General features: G+C 39.5%; 1 protein-coding gene across 1 annotated transcript; it reads left to right on the plus strand.

Moving 5' to 3' along the window:
• Positions 1 to 2,949: 2,949 nt before the first annotated feature.
• slc48a1b (solute carrier family 48 member 1b) lies at positions 2,950 to 9,257 on the plus strand. Its single transcript, XM_032513832.1, has 3 exons — positions 2,950 to 3,263; positions 5,079 to 5,246; positions 8,773 to 9,257. The coding sequence occupies exons 1-3, from the start codon at positions 3,134 to 3,136 to the stop codon at positions 8,907 to 8,909; spliced, it is 435 nt and encodes a 144-aa protein (XP_032369723.1). The 5' UTR covers positions 2,950 to 3,133; the 3' UTR covers positions 8,910 to 9,257.
• The last annotated feature ends 8,751 nt before the right edge of the window (positions 9,258 to 18,008 follow it).

Consider the following 18,008-nt stretch of genomic DNA (forward strand, 5'->3'; position numbering starts at 1 on the left):
TGTACCAACTGTCCTTGATCGCAGTTGGTATGATAATTGTTACAGAGTATGGCCCCCTTTTTACCGTAAAAACCCAAAAGGCGTCTGAACCAAAACCTTTACAACTGGACATGTTCCAGCAGGAATATGATCCGAAATTGACATCTGCAACCATGATTACAGCTTTCCCTGACATTAGCATGTAGCTACATATAGCAGTGTTGTGGAAACACTGTAGTTAACGTGCCTGGAGCAGTTGACCAAATAATGAAATCTATCACAAACTGTCTCAGTTTGAGCTGAGAGTAGAAAAAACTGTTGGAAGCAGTTTTCAGAACGGTCTGAAACCCAAGGTTTTTGTTCACAGGGATTACTTTTACATTAGATAACTGTGTTTTTGCCACGTTTAATATAAACATCTCACATTGTAACTTTATTGATATGACAGAATATAAAGAAAAAACATAATAGGTCCTAGATACTGCACAGTTTCATCAGCGAACACATTTTCCTCATCAAAAGATGCATTTTCTAGTTGTTTGAGCACTAGTATTTTAGTGTTTTGTTTTGTTCAGTTATATTTCAAAGTACAAGTACCACAGCTTAAAATGGGAAATTTAATTGACTTTCAAAGCAAAATAAGTGCTTAATCCAGGGATAAAGTAAACATTCTTAAACAGAGCACAACTTAATGTTGTTAAGCAGGTTTGAATGTTTACAAATCAAAATTCTTGCATCTAACCACATTAAAGCTGTAGTTTGTAGTTTCTGTTGCCTCCATGACAAATTCTAAGTAATGACAGTAACACTGTCGGTGCATCCACCCACATGATGCAAGCCTTTGGTGATTGCGCACCACCCCCACCCCTCCTCAGCACAGTTATAGTAGCGTTGATCCCATGAAATCAAGGAGGACACAGAGGCTTAAAAAACATAATGGACTCTTCAAAGAGGTGATTATATTATTATGTTCTCTTGTCCTCAACACATCACTAGGGGCCAGTTCAAAGGTAAACTAATCGGATTTTGGTTATCGGATTGGATCAAATCTTGAAAATGGGTTGTTGAAAGAAGGAACCTGAAATCTGATTAGATCACGGAATCCAATCCTAGTTTTAATCTGGATCAAACCTTCAGTTTGTGTTGTTCAAAACTTGCCAGTAGGATTTGGATAACTTTGATCCAAAAACACAGGATTATCCTGATCCCAACGGGGTAGGATTTCAAGGTGGATTCCAGCACGAAAACTTTAAATTGGTCAAATAATACATTTGTATCATTTAGTGTATATACTTTTTATATTTTGCACTTGACTTGTTTATTAACCTTAGTTAAGTTTAGTAAAGTAAAAAATAAAATAAAAGTATATTGTCCTCATGAAACAATCCCCCAAACAGATTTAAATAACAAAAAAAAATTCAAAATAATAATATATATCTCATTCATCACCGTATATTAATTTCAAGGAAACAATCTAGTACAAATTTCTGGTCTTTCCTCCTTAGATGAAGAAGAACCCTGAACATTCTACTACTACTACTACTACTTCAATTTTAACTTTTTTTTTTTTATAAGACGTTTTCAAAAATTTCCACAATGTATTTGTTAATGTATATTAGTTTTTTATTTGTAGTGGCTCAGATGAGGGGTCATAAAAGAAATTTTGAATGGAAATGGGAGTTATTTTTGTGTTTTGTCTCAAACTAAACACTTACAGTGACCCCATCTTGGCTCTTCTACCTGTTCTGTACGTAGCTGGTAGCCCACATTGTGATATGTTGTCCTATTTAGAGCACTGGTAATCCGGATTTGGTAATCTTGAAAACTGTGTATCTGGATCAGGGTGATCCAGTCCAATGTAGCTTTGAAAAACCGGCATAAAAGTAAGACAGATTACCTGATCCTGAATAGCAAAAAATGGGATTTCCAAATCCGAATAATTTTGATCCAGATTAAATATTTTGCACAACCGGCCCTAGAGCATCTGCACGCGAATATCGCTGGACTACATTTTGTAAACATAGCCATACTGAGAAATAGAGAAAGTTTTGTTGACCTGACAGGCTTGATTAGCTTTTGTATCATCTCATTTGGCAGTGGCTTGACTGTAACGGAGGCAATATATAATAGTTGTGCACTGTAGCTTTAAGTCTGTGTCACTACTTTTAAATACTCTAGTATTCTCTAGTCTTAACCCAAATGTTCTGTTTGGGTTCCTGTTCCATGCAAGAGTGTATGGCTGCGGCCTGGAGCGTCCCACGTCATGCAGTCCCGCCTGGTGCCATCTCCGAGCTTCTACTTTTCAAAATAAAAGCTCGCACCTGGAACAAAATAAGCTTGCAGTGATTATCATGCTATGAATAAAATACTTAAAAAACATATGTCTGTCTATAAAATAAATGCAGATTATAAGCAAATTTAAAAAAATCCTTCTGCCATCCCGCTGGTCCCGTCCCCGAGCTTCTACTTTTCAAAATTAAAGCTCGCATCTGGAATAAAATACTAGTCTAATATTTTATTCCAGATGCGAGCTTTTATTTTTGAAAATGAGCAAACTACATGTATGGCAAAATTGTTTAACAGTTGTTTTTTTTAAAACGTTTTTCAGTTGATTGCAACAAACGTGGTGACGAATTCACTCGTGACTCCATTTTACCGTTGGACACACCTCGGCATGAGACGAAACGACAAGAGACGGGACGGCATGACATGGGACGCTCCAGGCTGCAGCCATTCCCGTCACGTTCGATGCGGGGAGTTGACATGTCTTTATATGTCCTCTGCTCCTGAAGGGGGCGCTGCGTTCACTCACTATGTGAGGTAGGTGCTGGGCTTTCTGGTTAGAATCAGATGACGTAGACTGAAACATTTTTTGTGTGTGCAGCTGGACAGGAAAAAATACAAGTCTCATCAGAAACGCTATCCCACGCGCGCATGTGTGTGTGTGTGTGTTTGAGTGAGACAACAATCATTAGTCAGTAAAACACAAAGTCACGTTTGGTCTTCTTACGCCCATTTGCAGAGCAACCGGATGCAGTTGTTTTGAAATTACCAGCTCGCTGCTTTCACTCACACACAGACAAACTCACTCGGTTCTCGTCTCGCGTCTCGTCGAGCCTGTGTCCCTACTTACAACAGCATTTGTTTTGTGAAAATGGCTGTTAATAAAACATATATTGGTATCGGCTATGCAGCGTTTGGTATGCTCATGGGGTTTTCTGCTTTCTTGGTGTGGAACATCGCGTTCAAACAGCCGTGGACTGCAGCCATGGGAGGACTGGCAGGTAAACAGTGTGTTCGTCTGTAACAACAATGCATTTTCCTTTTAACGTGTGTTAAAGTAAACCACAGGTCTCCACGGGTCATGTGCAAGTTGTTATTCCAGTCTTCAGTTGAACCACCATGTGACCTCTTCCTCGGGATGAAGGTGTCAGTTACTTAACCTACGGATTGCGAAATGAGCCGATATCAGACAGATATCACAGCTCAAACGAGTTTTTGAAGAGTAGAGATCAACTGAGCAACAGTCAAGTCAAATTATTAATATTTTTGAAATCAGGGCAGTATATTCTGCAGCAGATGTTTATTTTTAACTGACATGTTTCAGCTTGGCTTTTAGGGGTCCACGTTTGACCTGAATTAGGCAAAGGTCACTTTAGGAATAATAATAATAATAAAAAAAACTGTCCCATTGGAGATGAGAAGTGCCGAAATATAAAAACATGGGCCACACAATACATTTCACACATTATTAGTGGAATACTGTGGCCGTTTTTTTTTGTGATAATAAAAAGTTTTATACACTCTTTTTTTTTTTTTGTCATCCCACATAAATCACCTGAACCTAATAATAATTTTACTATTCTTTAAAGCATGTATTTAACAACACTTTTTTTTCACACCTTTCAGGCAGCTGTTGGTTGACATTTATTTCAAGTGTTTGCAAGTTAATTTCAGTTTATATTGTGACATTGAGCACACATTTGCAATTTTATAAATGACAACATTTGACCCTGTTCAACCCAAAAAAAGATAGAATCGTTGGCTTTATGCACAATTAAGCAATTTTTGTTTTTTAAAGTGTTGTTTCCATAGAGCTGAACTTTGAGCCATTGTTGATATTTGCCAGTCCATACCTATAACCTTTGAACTTATCGTCACAGGATGTGCTGTGATTAATTTTAGTGGTACTTAAACCATAACACGTGTTGCCAAAGATCAAACCAACTTGACTGGACTCTTTTCTAATTTATTTTTTTTATTTTTTATTGAAGAACAGGTGTATTATTGTCCTCATACTTTCACACAACTACGATTAGTGACCTGCATACACGCACTTAATCACATTCCCATGCAAAAATTGGCCCCAGTATAAAATATTACTGGTATCTGAGATGTGGACACACTCCCGGAATCTGCATTTTCATTTTCCAAATGGGAACTTGCTACAAGTTGTTCCATTCCTGCTTTGATGATTGACATAACATTTCCCCCCAACAAAATTACACATGATGCATTAACATGTCTATCATCACAGTATTCTGAAATGTGTGTTCACTCTGCATTCAACAATGTGCACCCGACCTTTACTAGAAACACACACTGGAGATGCTGTCAGATTGATTGGCTAGTTCCTTCTGTTAAAGTTTCAGACGTGAGAGTTGTGGTTACTGGTTGGTGAAAAGTTGGGATTACTGTTACATGTGGCTGGGAATCACATCAGTGGCTGTAAAAAAACAAAAAAAAAACATACAAAAAAGGGAAACATGAAGACAGAAGTAGAAAGATTTTTTTACTTGGCAATTGGCATAATGCTGTGTCATGATGTGTCTGAAAATGCATACTCATTCTTCCTACCACTGACCATACAAACTCAGGTCAATGGCTGTTACGTATGAGCAGTTAACATCAGATATGAGAGTGTTGTCTTAAAAATGGTTTTGCATGTTGCAGCCCATTGTATACTTTACACGCATACATCAGAATTTGGATTTAGATGGTGCCACTAATGTGCTCAAGACATTTTAGAAGACTGTATGTATTTAGTTAAATTTGTGATTATTAGGTTTAAACCTCATATTATTGTGTTTGTCCCTCAGGTGTGCTGGCACTTTGGACCCTGATCACTCACGTCATGTACCTGCAGGACTACTGGAGGACCTGGCTAAAGGGCCTCAAGTTCTTTTTCTTCATCGGGGTCTTCTTTTCTCTGTTAGCAGTCGTGGCCTTCATCACTTTCCTATCAATTGCCATCAACAACAAGGAGTGTAAGTACTTCTAAATCACTTTCCTGTCTCACATAATTTATGTGTATGCTGGTCTTGACCAAATGTGTTTATGCACTGTGGTATGGTATAATCAGTTGTTGTATTTACAGATTTACCTGTAAAAACATAAACCCAGCTCGCCACAGCTGCAACGTTAGTACAGCCATGAAAGCAGCAAACAAATTAACGGGGTCAACGGCTGTTTACAACGTGTAGCCTTTTCAGCGGCCATAGCCGACAATGGTGAGTTATTTTAAGCCAATAGAGGGGGCTGTAAATTGGGAAGAGAGGACCGTGAGTTAGCATTGTGTTTAGCGATTGTTGCCGTAATTCAAAGACAATAAAGTTTGTATTCCAGTCGGGTGGAAAAGGACGGCGAGGTTGTGGAACATTTAGCAGTTCCTACTGTAATTCTAAGCCAAGGAAGTGGGTCTGTCCATCGGGCGGAGAGGACAGCGAGGTTGTTGTGTTTTTAGCGGTTACTACTGTAATTCTAAGCCGAAAAAGTGTGCCTATCAGTTGGGAACATAGCTCCGCATGAGCACAGGCTTTCAGGACTGTCAATATAGCCAGCATCTAACGTTAGCTACTCCGCCGGGCTGTGGAGGAATGTCTGGCTATATAGAGACAAGCGTCTAGCAACAGTGTTGTGGATGCTGCGGCCTCAGCCTGGCAACCTCCGTAAACTTTGAGTCTGGGGAGGAGGGGGCGGGGGAGATGGCTCTCTCCAGTATTTTGAATTTGTACTGCAGTAACTATTTTAAACACTAGCTGTCAGTATTACATATTGCATCTTGAAGCTTGCAATAATGTAAATAATCACTATAATCAAAGATACTAAAAGATGCATCATGAAGGACAAATTAAAATGACATAACTGAAAGAAGAGTCAGATGACTGAGTCCTAATGGAGTTTGGTGTTTCCACTCTGGAACCACAAGTTTACATCATGTGAAGATTTCCTACAATTCCCAGAATGGCCTTTGACAGCCCTGAGGGAAATTTGTGGCGCAAGTTTCTCCAGTGGTCAGAAAGTCAGTCCTCTAAACCAAATGCAACTTGCAGATCATTTTTATTCCTCAACGCTACTAAATTGAAAAATTGCTGTATCTGTTTCATACTTTTTTGTTGCTTTGGTCTGCATTATCAAACTGCTAAAAGGGACATAAGTAAAAGATAAAACCTTTTTTTTTACCTTTTATTTCTACTCTCAATCTTAGGAATAAAAGCCATTTATCACATTGATTACAAGTCAAAAATGCTCTAAAATTTAAAAGGTCCCATATCGTGCAAATTTTCATGTTCATACTTGTATTTTGGGTTTCTACAACATGTTTACATGCTTTAATGTTCAGAATATACATTGTTTTTCTCATACTGTCTGTCTATAGATATACCTGTTTTTACTCTTCGTCTGAAACGCACTGTTTTAGTGTCTGTTTCTTAAAGCCTTCCTCCCAGAAAAGCCTGGACTGCTCTGATCTGGTCAGCATTTCTGGGTCTTTCTCATCTGCACTTTGAGTCTCTGCACCGTCATTGCAGCCATTGTGACATCACAACCGTATGGAAGAGTTTCTGAATGTAGGCTGTGTGCAATCTGTTGCTTAAATCCAGAGCTATGTAACAAAAACAATAACTGAAATGAGAGGCGTTGCACTCTGACATATATACATAGTTTATCTTTGAACTGTAACAAATCTTGAGCCATTTGATACTTTCACAGTATTTAAATAGCACCTCAACCTGCTTTATGATCCCAAGACATGGAATTCTCATTTTTAACAATATAGGACCTTTTAAGAGAGTTTCAGAGGTGTCCTACATGGCTGCAGTACAGAAACAGATTTGACCCCCTGCCTTCTGAGACATGTGAATGATAATCTGTATAATTTAGAAATAAGGTAGTGTAGCCTTTTTATTTTCATGTGATTTGAACATTTACATTTATGAGTTGTTCAAACAAGAATAAAGCTGGAATTGATTTTTTTTTCTTCTTCACTTTTCAAACCTTTTCATTGTATCCCTAATGTCACATTAATTGATACTCTAGATAAGGGGTCATAAAGAATTTTTAAACCAAGGACCCCTTAACTAAAAGAGAAATAGAGCAGGGACCACCTACTACATATGTTTTGTATAAAAAGAAGTTAGATAATAAACTGTCCCTACAATAACCAGAAGAGCAGCCTAAAGCCATATACACACACACACACACACACACACACACACACACACACTACATACTTTTGTTTTTGCATGTAATACTAAACTCTTTAAATTGTTGGCACAATTTTATAAATGTTTTAATGTTAAACATCACAGTGAATCCTTAGGATTAACTGCATCTGTTGATGGCCTCAATGACTGCCTAAATGCCAGTAAGCAGTGGGGCATTTATATTAATAATAACATTTATAGGTTCATGTTAAGACTTGACAATAATTTGGAGGCCCCCCTGCTTTGATTCTGAGGACCCCCTTGGGGTTCCGGAACCCCTATTGAAGACCCCTGCTCTAGATATCAAGTATATTACAAAAATAAATGTCTTACTACTGTCTAAGACTTATATGGCAGATGTAGGGTAAATCCTTATCTCGGATTGACATTTCTCGCTCAGAGGATACTGTTACAGAACGGCACTGGAGGTTGGACACAAAAGCAGATGACGGGGTATATGATAATGTGAATTAATTTGTGAAACTATAAACAAATGTGCAGGTGACAACAGGAGGGGGGGGGTGTTGAGGAGATCCAGTGCTGAGTGGTGGGTGCAGTGTTCGCTCCAGAGCGTGCCCAGTAACTTGGTGATACTGACCAAGTGGTGAGGAATCTTCCAGAGTCCGACAAACAATTCAAGGCTGAATCCAATCCTAGTAATCAGCATTGAGTGAACGGGGAAGCAGGCAGGCAAACGGGAAGCGTGAGCATGAGTAAGCAAGGCAGGCTGCAACAAGAGAGAACACATGAGCTACACAAGCCTCAACACCCGACACACAGGGAGCCAGGAGTGCCACTATACCGCTCTAGTAGACTGTACAATCCTAAATACTGCCGCAGGGTGATTGGGCAATGAGCTTCACCTGGCGCCCACTGCCAGCTAAGCCACGGCCACAGCTTACAGATGGCACAGGAAGGGGGAAAACCATGAGGGGAAACAGACAAGGCACGCAAAACAAGGAGAACAAACTGACTGCCATGGCGACATCATGACAGATACATGAGATCACTTGTTCTCTAAGGATACTCATTTTGCAGTAAGTATGATTAAGTCACTTGATAAATGCGTCTAATTTGTGTTTTTCTGGGAAGAACTTGTTTTTACTCCTGTGTAATTTATAAAGTGTATGCAAGTATGGGCCCAGGCCTTATTACCCAACATCAATTGCCAACCTCACTGATGCACTTGTGGCCTAATGGGAGCAAATCCCTGCAGCCATGTTCCAACATCTTGTGAAAGCCTGTGCAAAAAAGTGTAGGCTGTTCCAGCAGCTGATTAATTGCCATGGTCTGTGTCTCCCTCCCACAGCCCTGACTGACCCTCGAAGTCTCTACCTGTCCTGTGTGTGGAGCTTCATGAGCCTGAAATGGTCCTTCCTGCTTGTCTTGGCTGCTCACCGCTACCGCAAAGAGTTTGCTGATATCAGCATCCTCAGTGACTTCTAAGGGTATTTAAAAACATCTCGCAGTGACCACACAGACTTTGGAGTACACTTGCTGTACTGGCTTCCCAGCCTGAGAGTCCAAAGGTGATGAAGGACATTTAAAGAGAAATCAGAGAAGAAGTTGAAATACTTTGTGTTGTGGATGAGGACCCTAATTCTGGTTACTCCTTTGACTTCTTGGCCCAAACCACCTCCTTCTTTAATATGTGTGCAGGATTTGTTACTGACTTTGCCACTTTACAGACAAATCAAGCCCTATTTTATATGATCCTATGATAAATTTTCCATTTTCATTTCCTCAGCACCCTCCTTAGTCATGCATATTCGCTATTGACTAAATCTAAAATATGGTATTGTTTTTCATGACTCAGTGAAGGGAATTGCTGTGCTATGAATTACTATTGTATTTTCATGCTGTAGCCACTAGATGGTGCCGTCCTCCCAACTGTTCACACCATGTACAGTATGTGCTTGACCCGACTTACATCTTATTATATATTTTTTCTTGTTCAATGAATGATGAAGAGTTGCACATACAGCGGAGAGATGATAAAAATCTGCACATCCCAATGCAACCATCCAATGGTGAATACATGATTGACATCAAAGCAGCGCTTTAACAGACTGTGTCGTGGTCTTACAGGGGGCAGGTCACCTAAAATCCTGCAGCATCCACATGAATGCAATCACGTAATAAGCACCACATGTCCTGGTTTGATATATTTATTAGTCATAAAGGGGCATTTTAATGTAAAGAATGTTTTTTTGTATTTTATTTTTTATCAGTGTAACGAAGGTAAGTGCAAGAGTGAAATTGGCACTCAGTAATGGCTTTAATGTGTGACAGTAGGGACAGTACTAATGTGCATGCATGTTGCTTTACATAGCATTGTCCTCATCGGAACCATTTATGACATTATATTGTAGCTTATTGAGATTATTTTGCTGTATATGTTCTGCACATTATCGTGTTAGAAAAGAAGAATGGCATTGTGTAGCCACATGTATGAGGTGACTGAATGTAGGAGTGTGTATTTGGATAAGAATGTGTCTGAGAGTCAAGTTAATAAAATATGTTTTTTGACATCCCCTGTGCATCGATGTGTCTTCACTAAAAGATCTGGAAATAGACATGTTAGGCTGATGACTGTTCCTCCTCTTGTGTCCTCTTTGTTTTAAAGGAGTTTTTTAAGGAATGTGTTTTTCACAGTTTCTATTTCTCCAAAACATTTAATTCCTTTGTGGTTTGCAAAGGAATTAACAGCAGCAAACAGTAAATGTATTATTTTCTTTATAAGTCTTGTCACTTTCATATAACATGAGAAAATGTCACAGGCAGATTGAAGGTGCTCCACATCCTTCTTCCTACTAAGCCTGGGTCAGGAGGGTCAGTGCTGGGCATTAGAGTGGGATTTGCGCCATGAGAGGAATGAACCACTTTTCCCACCCACCCGAGCCACATTTATGAAGAAAAAAAAAGCACAGCATTGCAATCACAACAGCAAATGCAAGACTATGATCTGCACTTTGAAGTCAGGCAATTATTCCATCCATCCACATTTTTATTTTACCCCTCAAAGGGAAGGTTTGGGGGGTGGGTTCCGAGAATTTTAAGTATATGATTTTGTTAAGGCAGCCGCCTGATAGAAGAACTTTGAAGTTGATGTGAAAAATATGTGACTGAAATATGCTATGCAATCCTATCAGTGTTTGATGCGTTATAACTTATTAAGTAATAGTTTTCTGGACTATATCTGGTGGAGAAATGTGTCTCTTGAATCCTGCAGCCGGTAAGGAAAAACTAAGTGTAAAGGAAAGTGAATGTGGCTTGGTGTTTCATTATTTACTAGAAGTATCGGTAGCTTTGATCCTCAAGAAGCCACTATCATTATTTCACTCACTTTGTTGCTTTCCTGCATCCTTCCACTGTGTTTTAAGGACATTTTTGGTGGTACTTATATGTTAATTGCATTACACTGGTTTGTTTGTAAGCCCCAAGAGTCTCATTGCATCAAGGTAATTGCGATGTTGTGGTTAAATCACCATGGCAACATTTTTTATCTGGCCGTTATAAACTTCGACATTAAGAAACTGAAAAACAATCCGGCTCACTTTCCACTGAGCAAGCTGGGGGCTTTGGAACCAAATGCGTCCTATTAAGTTTATACACCAGCCTGTAAAACGTGTGTGTGTGTGTCTGTGTAAGTGTGTATGTGTGTGTGTGTTTGTGCGGTATGTAAAGAGAGGGAAGGGTCTCGTTTTATTCAATTATGGGACTCCTTTCTACCCAAATCAAGGAAGGAAGTTGTTTCAAGTGTTGACTGGCAGTCTGGCAGAGTGTGGTGAGACTGGAAACAAAAGGTTTATACATTCATATAACACAACCATCCTAAACATCCTGTATACTAAAGAGCAACAGCAGCTGAATCAAATTCTATAACAAACAACCTGAAATGATTCCCTTGTATTGCACACATGCACTCCTGTACAGCAGATGATGACCAAATTCAAGTATTTGAAAAGGACACAAGCATACTGGTTCTTTATAGTATATATTTATAGGATATTATATAATCAAAGTAGTTGTTCATGTACATTTATACTTGTATCTCATGTGGATATTTTTGTTATACATTCTACACCATAACTTCTCAGAGGGAGTTGGTTTACTTTTTGCTCTTCTACATTTATTTGACAGCTTTAGTTACTGTGTTCAGATTTATATTTGACATCCAAAACATGGATAAAACTACCCAACAGCGTAGAGTATTCAAAATTAGGTTTCTTTACCAACTGCAACATTAAAATGCTGACATACATAATGTTACAACACTGACAGGGGCCATTCTGCATAAGGAGTACTTTTACTTTTGACACCTTCATTAGGCTAGATTATATTGGTAATACTTCTGTACAGTACTTTTGCTTCCAGTACTTTGGCTTAAGTAAAATTGTGAATGAAGGAACTTTGTTTGCATTTGATCATTTGTATCTGACCCTTTTAGTGTGGTCTGTAATTTATTTATGGCAGTGATGAAAGAAGTATTGCAATCTTCAGCAATGTCATGCTACTAAAATCTTCATTAAAGTTGAAGTCATGCATTCAGAATATTACTTCAGTTTAAGTACAAGTATGTTAGAAACTATATGTATGAAAAGTAGGCTGTCGAAGTGAAAAGCACTTCTTAGGTGGAAAAATATATATTGTAATGCTGGATTAATATTACTGGTGTAAAAGCAGCATTTTAATGTTGACATTTTAACTACTTTATATAATATTGGAAAGTTTCATCTATACCACACGCATCATATGTTATAGGTTGATCGTATGTTCTGTAGCCTGTAAAATATTTGTCTGATGAATGGAAAGGAGTAAAAACATTTAATATTTCCTTCTGATAGGTAGTGGGGTAGAGGTACAAAGTACCATAAAATGCAAATAAAGTACAAGTAGCCTACCTCAAAATTGTACTTGAGTAAAAGTACTTAGTTACTTTCCAGCAAAAGTTGAACAGGGATTCACAGCTGACTCATGTCTGTGATGCGTGCTGGCTGTTTGATTGTGAAATCCGACCATTGGTATAAATGATACAAAAAATGAAGCATTTGATCTAAAAAAAGAAGCGTCAGGAGGAAAAACGTTAAATGAAAAGCAAACATCTTGAATTGGTCGAGAACCAGATGGCCTCTTTGACATTAAGAATCCGCTTTGGCATTTTAAGAAGGCAGTCCCAGAATGATTTCCGAGGAACTTCCGCAAAGCGAGGTACAAAAGCCCACAGATATTTAAGCAATATCCATAGCAATTTACTGTTTTATTTACAAACTGAAACACATGTTTCCAGACCTTTGCAGCCCCCCTCCCCTTCCGCCTCTACTTATTACCACTCTGATTTACTGCTGCAGGATTTCTCCCACACTATCTGCTTTTTCTTTTTTTTTCTTTTTCTCTGTTATATTTATCAGCTTCTCTCATCACTCATCAGTCATTCAAACTCTCCCTGCAGACCTGCCTGTTAACAGCACATGCCCTACCTTAGTTTTTATCCCTCCCCTGAATCTGAGTTTTCTGTGTGTGATGCTGTCTGTGCCTCTGGGACCACTGCGAGCTCGCATCTGAAACATTTTAGAGAGACACATATTTGCTGTTTTAGAGCACAAAGGGATATGCCATGGCAGAGGCTGTTTGAAGTGGCTTCACAGGGGGAACCAGAACCAGAGCGAGGGATTTGAGAACCCATAAAGAAACGTTAGCACAATGTAACTTCGGTAAATTCATCTAATCTAATGGAAGTGAGGATTGATTCAATGTGAAGGCGCTACCCCTTTGAAGCTGGCCCTGTTGATGTTTCTAATGCAATAGCTCTGTTGTAGAAACACAGCATTCCTCTCTACCTTGCAGGCAGTGCTTCTCTGCGAGTTTGACAGGAGTGGATGCGTGATAATGCCTAATCCCAGAGATCCTTGGTGACACTGCTTCCAGTAACCAGTATTTGAAGTGTGAGATTGTTTGACTCCCTGACAGGCTCCTTATCTGAAGACATGATGTTCAAACTGATTTGTGGGGTGGGTTTTTTGGTTTTCGAACAAGAAGCCAAGCTTGGAGATAGACTAAAGGTGTTCAATAGCCCTTACAATAAGATATTCAGATTTACTACAGTGGCAACTGAGAAGAGAGCTCATTGTACTTAGCCCATCAAAACAAGAGAAGATTTGATCCACATTTGTCTGATTTTCATAACTTTCTTTCTATTGCCTCGGTGTGAGTACACAGGTTTGCATTTGTGTGAATATGCAGTTTTTTTTTTCACATAGACTACTTTTATTTTGCTGTAAGCATTCAGGTTCACAAGTTTTGTACAAAGTTCTCCTGTAAGCAGCAGTCTTGTAGCTTTATTGCTACTTTCTGAAGTTCAGGCTGAAACAGGATTTTACCAAACCAAGCGACCACATGGTCAGCTCTGTTATGCAGACTCATCGAGAGTCTTATTAGTGTTTGCAAAGAAAGTGAACCTAAAACATTGAATTTGAATAGCGCACTCAGCAGCAAAAAAAAGACTTTTCATGTGACTATTTGCTATATATAGTCTAGTGCTCACGTCAGTGTCTTTCTCCCTAGCTGATCAGTCAGCATTATTAACTGAAAAGCAGTGGTTTTGCAATTTGTCATGTGCGGTAACGAGTTTGATAGAAATGCAAAGATCGGATTCCTTTTCATCCACTATAGAAGTTACTGTCCAGCTGTTCTTGTGTTTTTCTGTTGCCCTTGTACCACATTATCGCATACACATGGAGATCATATGACCTGCTGTGTGCACATAAGGACATGATGTGATGCAACATTCAAGCAAACCTTCCCACTCACACAAATGCACACACACATCTAGCCTCAAATCCTAAAACATTTCATGTGATATCTACCACTTGCTTGTTTGCCAAGTGTGTGGAAACACTGACAAATTTCTTTAAAAAAACTTGGCTTCCACTTTTTAAATGAGGTACCATTCGTGAAGGTATTATATGTTCTACTAACTAATGGTTTATTTACCTTTGACAAGTAACTTAGTAATGCCTTAAATCAGAGTTGTAGCTGAGTCACCAATTATTGAGTCAGAGTCCACTCTTGAGTTCCCAATATTCGAATCCGAGTCTAAATCCGAGTCACCAAAGAAGAGTCTGAGTCGAGTCCTGGGTCCAGAGAATATCAACTCAAGTCGGACTGGAGTCTGAGTCTAGGACTCACGTTCTCCATCGCTGCCTTATATGAATGTTAAAGTCATTAAAAATAACAACTTTTGGGTTGCCAGGTTTTGACTGATATAACCATTTACTTTCTGGAAAAGGTAATTTTTTAATAATTACCTATACATTTAGCTATAACTTAATTATTACAAAAGAGAAGGAGGTTTCCACAACCTGGCAACCCTACATTTGTTCTTATCAATACATTATAACTTTGATTTATAAAGCTTTTACCACTTAAAAGCCCTTCATAAAGAGTGCCTTATTAGTGAGTGGTATTGACATTTGTCTCAACTACACACACGGATGCTCCTTACTATCCCACACGGCGTTTTCCCTGGATGTCCCAGAATAAGCCACACAAGGCTTTATCCAGCCCAACCTGCTGCTCAGCGTACACCAGCCCAGCATGCTGTAACCCCAGCTCAGCTGTGAGCTCCACTGGGACTGTTTGTAATGTGCCATGGATGAACCCCAGCACTTAAAGACTGTAATCAGAGCCAGAGCAGGATATTGGCTAAATTACACATGAAAGCAAGGACATTTGAAGGAAGCTTGAGTACTAAATATTATGATAAATTACGGCCTAAGACGAGAAGATAAGTCACAACTAAACAAGAATAATACAGGCTTGCACGCAGCGCGGGAGGGAAGTGTTTTTAATGCATGATTTCACTTTTATATTTGAAAAACAAAGGTACCTATAAATATTTGACTAAACACATCAAGGTCCATTTAATTGATCTTCTGTAACTTTGAATCGTACATGAGCTTCATCGGCAGATGTAGGTTGCCTGTTGTTATGGAACTGTATATTCTATTTCTAAGCACTTTAAAGTCCCTGAAAACATATTATTATACAACTTATTCACAATTCTCATGAGTGAATAAGCAACACTCAAATAAAAAACGTGAACAAAAAAAAAATATTTATGAAGATTTTAACAAATAAAAACCTAGCAGATCTGCTTCATCAGGACTGTGTTGGTGTAGTGTGACTTGATTGACAGTGGCCTGGCAACATGTGCGAACAGCCCAACAACTGTCCCATTTTGATTCAAATACTGTGAATTGTGGACAGATGTAGGCCTATTTCATCTTTCTTCCATATGAGCCAAGAGGACCACAGACAAAAACAACGCATCTCTCTCATGTAAAATAATCAAAACTGCTCCAACTTTGTCAACACATGTGATTTCATTCATAGTGAGGTGCTAATTTTTTGGGGCTATTGGTGTATTAGTTACATTAATTAGAATATCTAATAAGACATAGTCTCTGTAAATGTGTTTAAGTTCCTTTGTGGGCAACTTCTTACAAGCTCCGCTTTGTGTAGACTCTTTTTATAAATTGGATTTGTGACAAAACAGCTAGCCTGACACTGTCCTAAAGTGACAAATCAACCTACCTATTTAGTCTCGCTTTCCCAAACCTTCCACACGCTGCGGAGTGAAGGAGGGTCCGGCTACTCCATAGAGCATTGCAACGTGTTCTGGTTTATTGGCATTTCTTTAAACCAATCACAATTGTCTTGGGTGGAGCTAAGCTCCGGCCGGAGCAGCTGCAAAATAGTCATGCAAGAAAAAACTCAGATTTGACAGATAGTCTAGCTAGCTGTCTGAATTTACCCTGCAGAAATCTGAGGAGCTGTTAACCATAGTCTTCATAAATCTACTGGAGTTTAAAATTCAAACAAAAAAGAAAGCCGAAGGAAATGGAAATCTGCAAAAGACATGCAACCAGCAGAATTTCCTGCAATACCAAAGCAATCCTTGAAGTGGACTGTCAAGGATGTAGACTACTACCTATACATTTGTGAGGTTTGAACAAGATACAAAAATGTTAATTTGCTACTGAGTTTAAGAGGTACTGGCAGGCTGGTTTTGTAGCCTACCTTAGGACAGAGCCAGGCCAACAGTTTCCATCTGTCTCTAGTCTTTATGCTAAGCTAGGCTAAGCTATGCAGCTATGAAATCCAGCTTCATATTTAACAAATAGACATGAAAGTGATATCAATCTTATCATTTTGACAACTGAAGTAAATTAGTGTGTTTCTCCAGTTTGCTAAACTATTTCTTTAATTTATCTAGTCATCATCTTGAAAAGGCAGGTATGATTCAATGGGGGTCAAACTTTGACCATTGAACCTTTTTCCCACCCTTATACATTTTGCATTAGATTTGCTTATCATCCACACCTCTTGTCCTCATCATTTTGCAAGCACCCCCCCCCCCCCCCCACACACACACACCTCACTCCACCCAGTCCCATCACCACCATCCCCCACATGCCATGCACCTTCAGCCCTCCAGTCCCCCCACCACGCTCCTCCTGAACCCCTCTAAGTGGATACCCCACAGGAAGGGCTTCTCCAGGGGGGAAATGGGTCCCAGATGTCTGCTTTTGTGCCACCATGGGCTCCTCGGGAGGGATGGAGCCATGGACGGGTGGGTAAGGGGTGGAGGAGCAGTGGAGGAGGGTGTAGTGTGCTGTGAGCAAACATCAATAACGGCATCCAGGAGGGTGAAGAAAATCCTGAGGTGAAGGCGAGGAGGAATTTAATGATTAGTTCCTTTTGTCAAGCCAGCGTGGATTTCCAAACACATCATTTATGATTGGTCACACTGCCGCGCTCCTGAGCTGAGCACGTCATTGCAGTGCTTCGACCTTTTGGTGGATGACGGTAATTGAATTGACTGCATTATGGACGTAAAGAAACAGTTTTCCTTGTTTTTTTTTCCTGGAGAACTTCAAAAGTTTCAACATGGCCGCTCTTCAGTGCAGTATTTCATTCAGGACAAAACCATGTGTTGTAGAGACAGAAACAGACAATGCATTGGTCTTCTTTGATATCCAAGCACCACTGTGTGTGTGTGTGTGTGTGTGTGTGTGTGTGTGTAAGCCCATATATATTGATATATATTAATATGCGTATGATCTATTTTCAGCTCCAGAAAGGGTTAATTATGACCCCCGTGGAAATAAAACAAAGACGAGAGCAGGGCCCGAGTGTTTAGTGAAACATTATGTCAAGACTCTGACAAGGAAATGAAATGTGCAACATCAATCAGCCTATGAGGACAGAGATCAAACGAGCCTCCACACTCCTGCATCTGGTTCTGTTTGGACAGCCTCACTTTTTTCCCCCTTCTCCCTCTCCTTTCTTCTCCTTTTCTTTTCCCCTTTTCTTATTCTTCTCCCATTCTCCCTCTCTTTTCTCTCCCCTTCTGTTCTTCTATATGCCATGACATTCCTGTAGGCCTACTCGCTTTGTTAGCTCATTTTTTCCATGATGGTGGCACGGAGCCACGCTTTCGCTAAAGGTAAGCGGCAGCTCCCGAGATTAGCCCCAGCAACA

Source organism: Etheostoma spectabile, chromosome 4, assembly GCF_008692095.1.
Source record: "Etheostoma spectabile isolate EspeVRDwgs_2016 chromosome 4, UIUC_Espe_1.0, whole genome shotgun sequence".
NCBI lineage: Eukaryota > Metazoa > Chordata > Actinopteri > Perciformes > Percidae > Etheostoma > Etheostoma spectabile.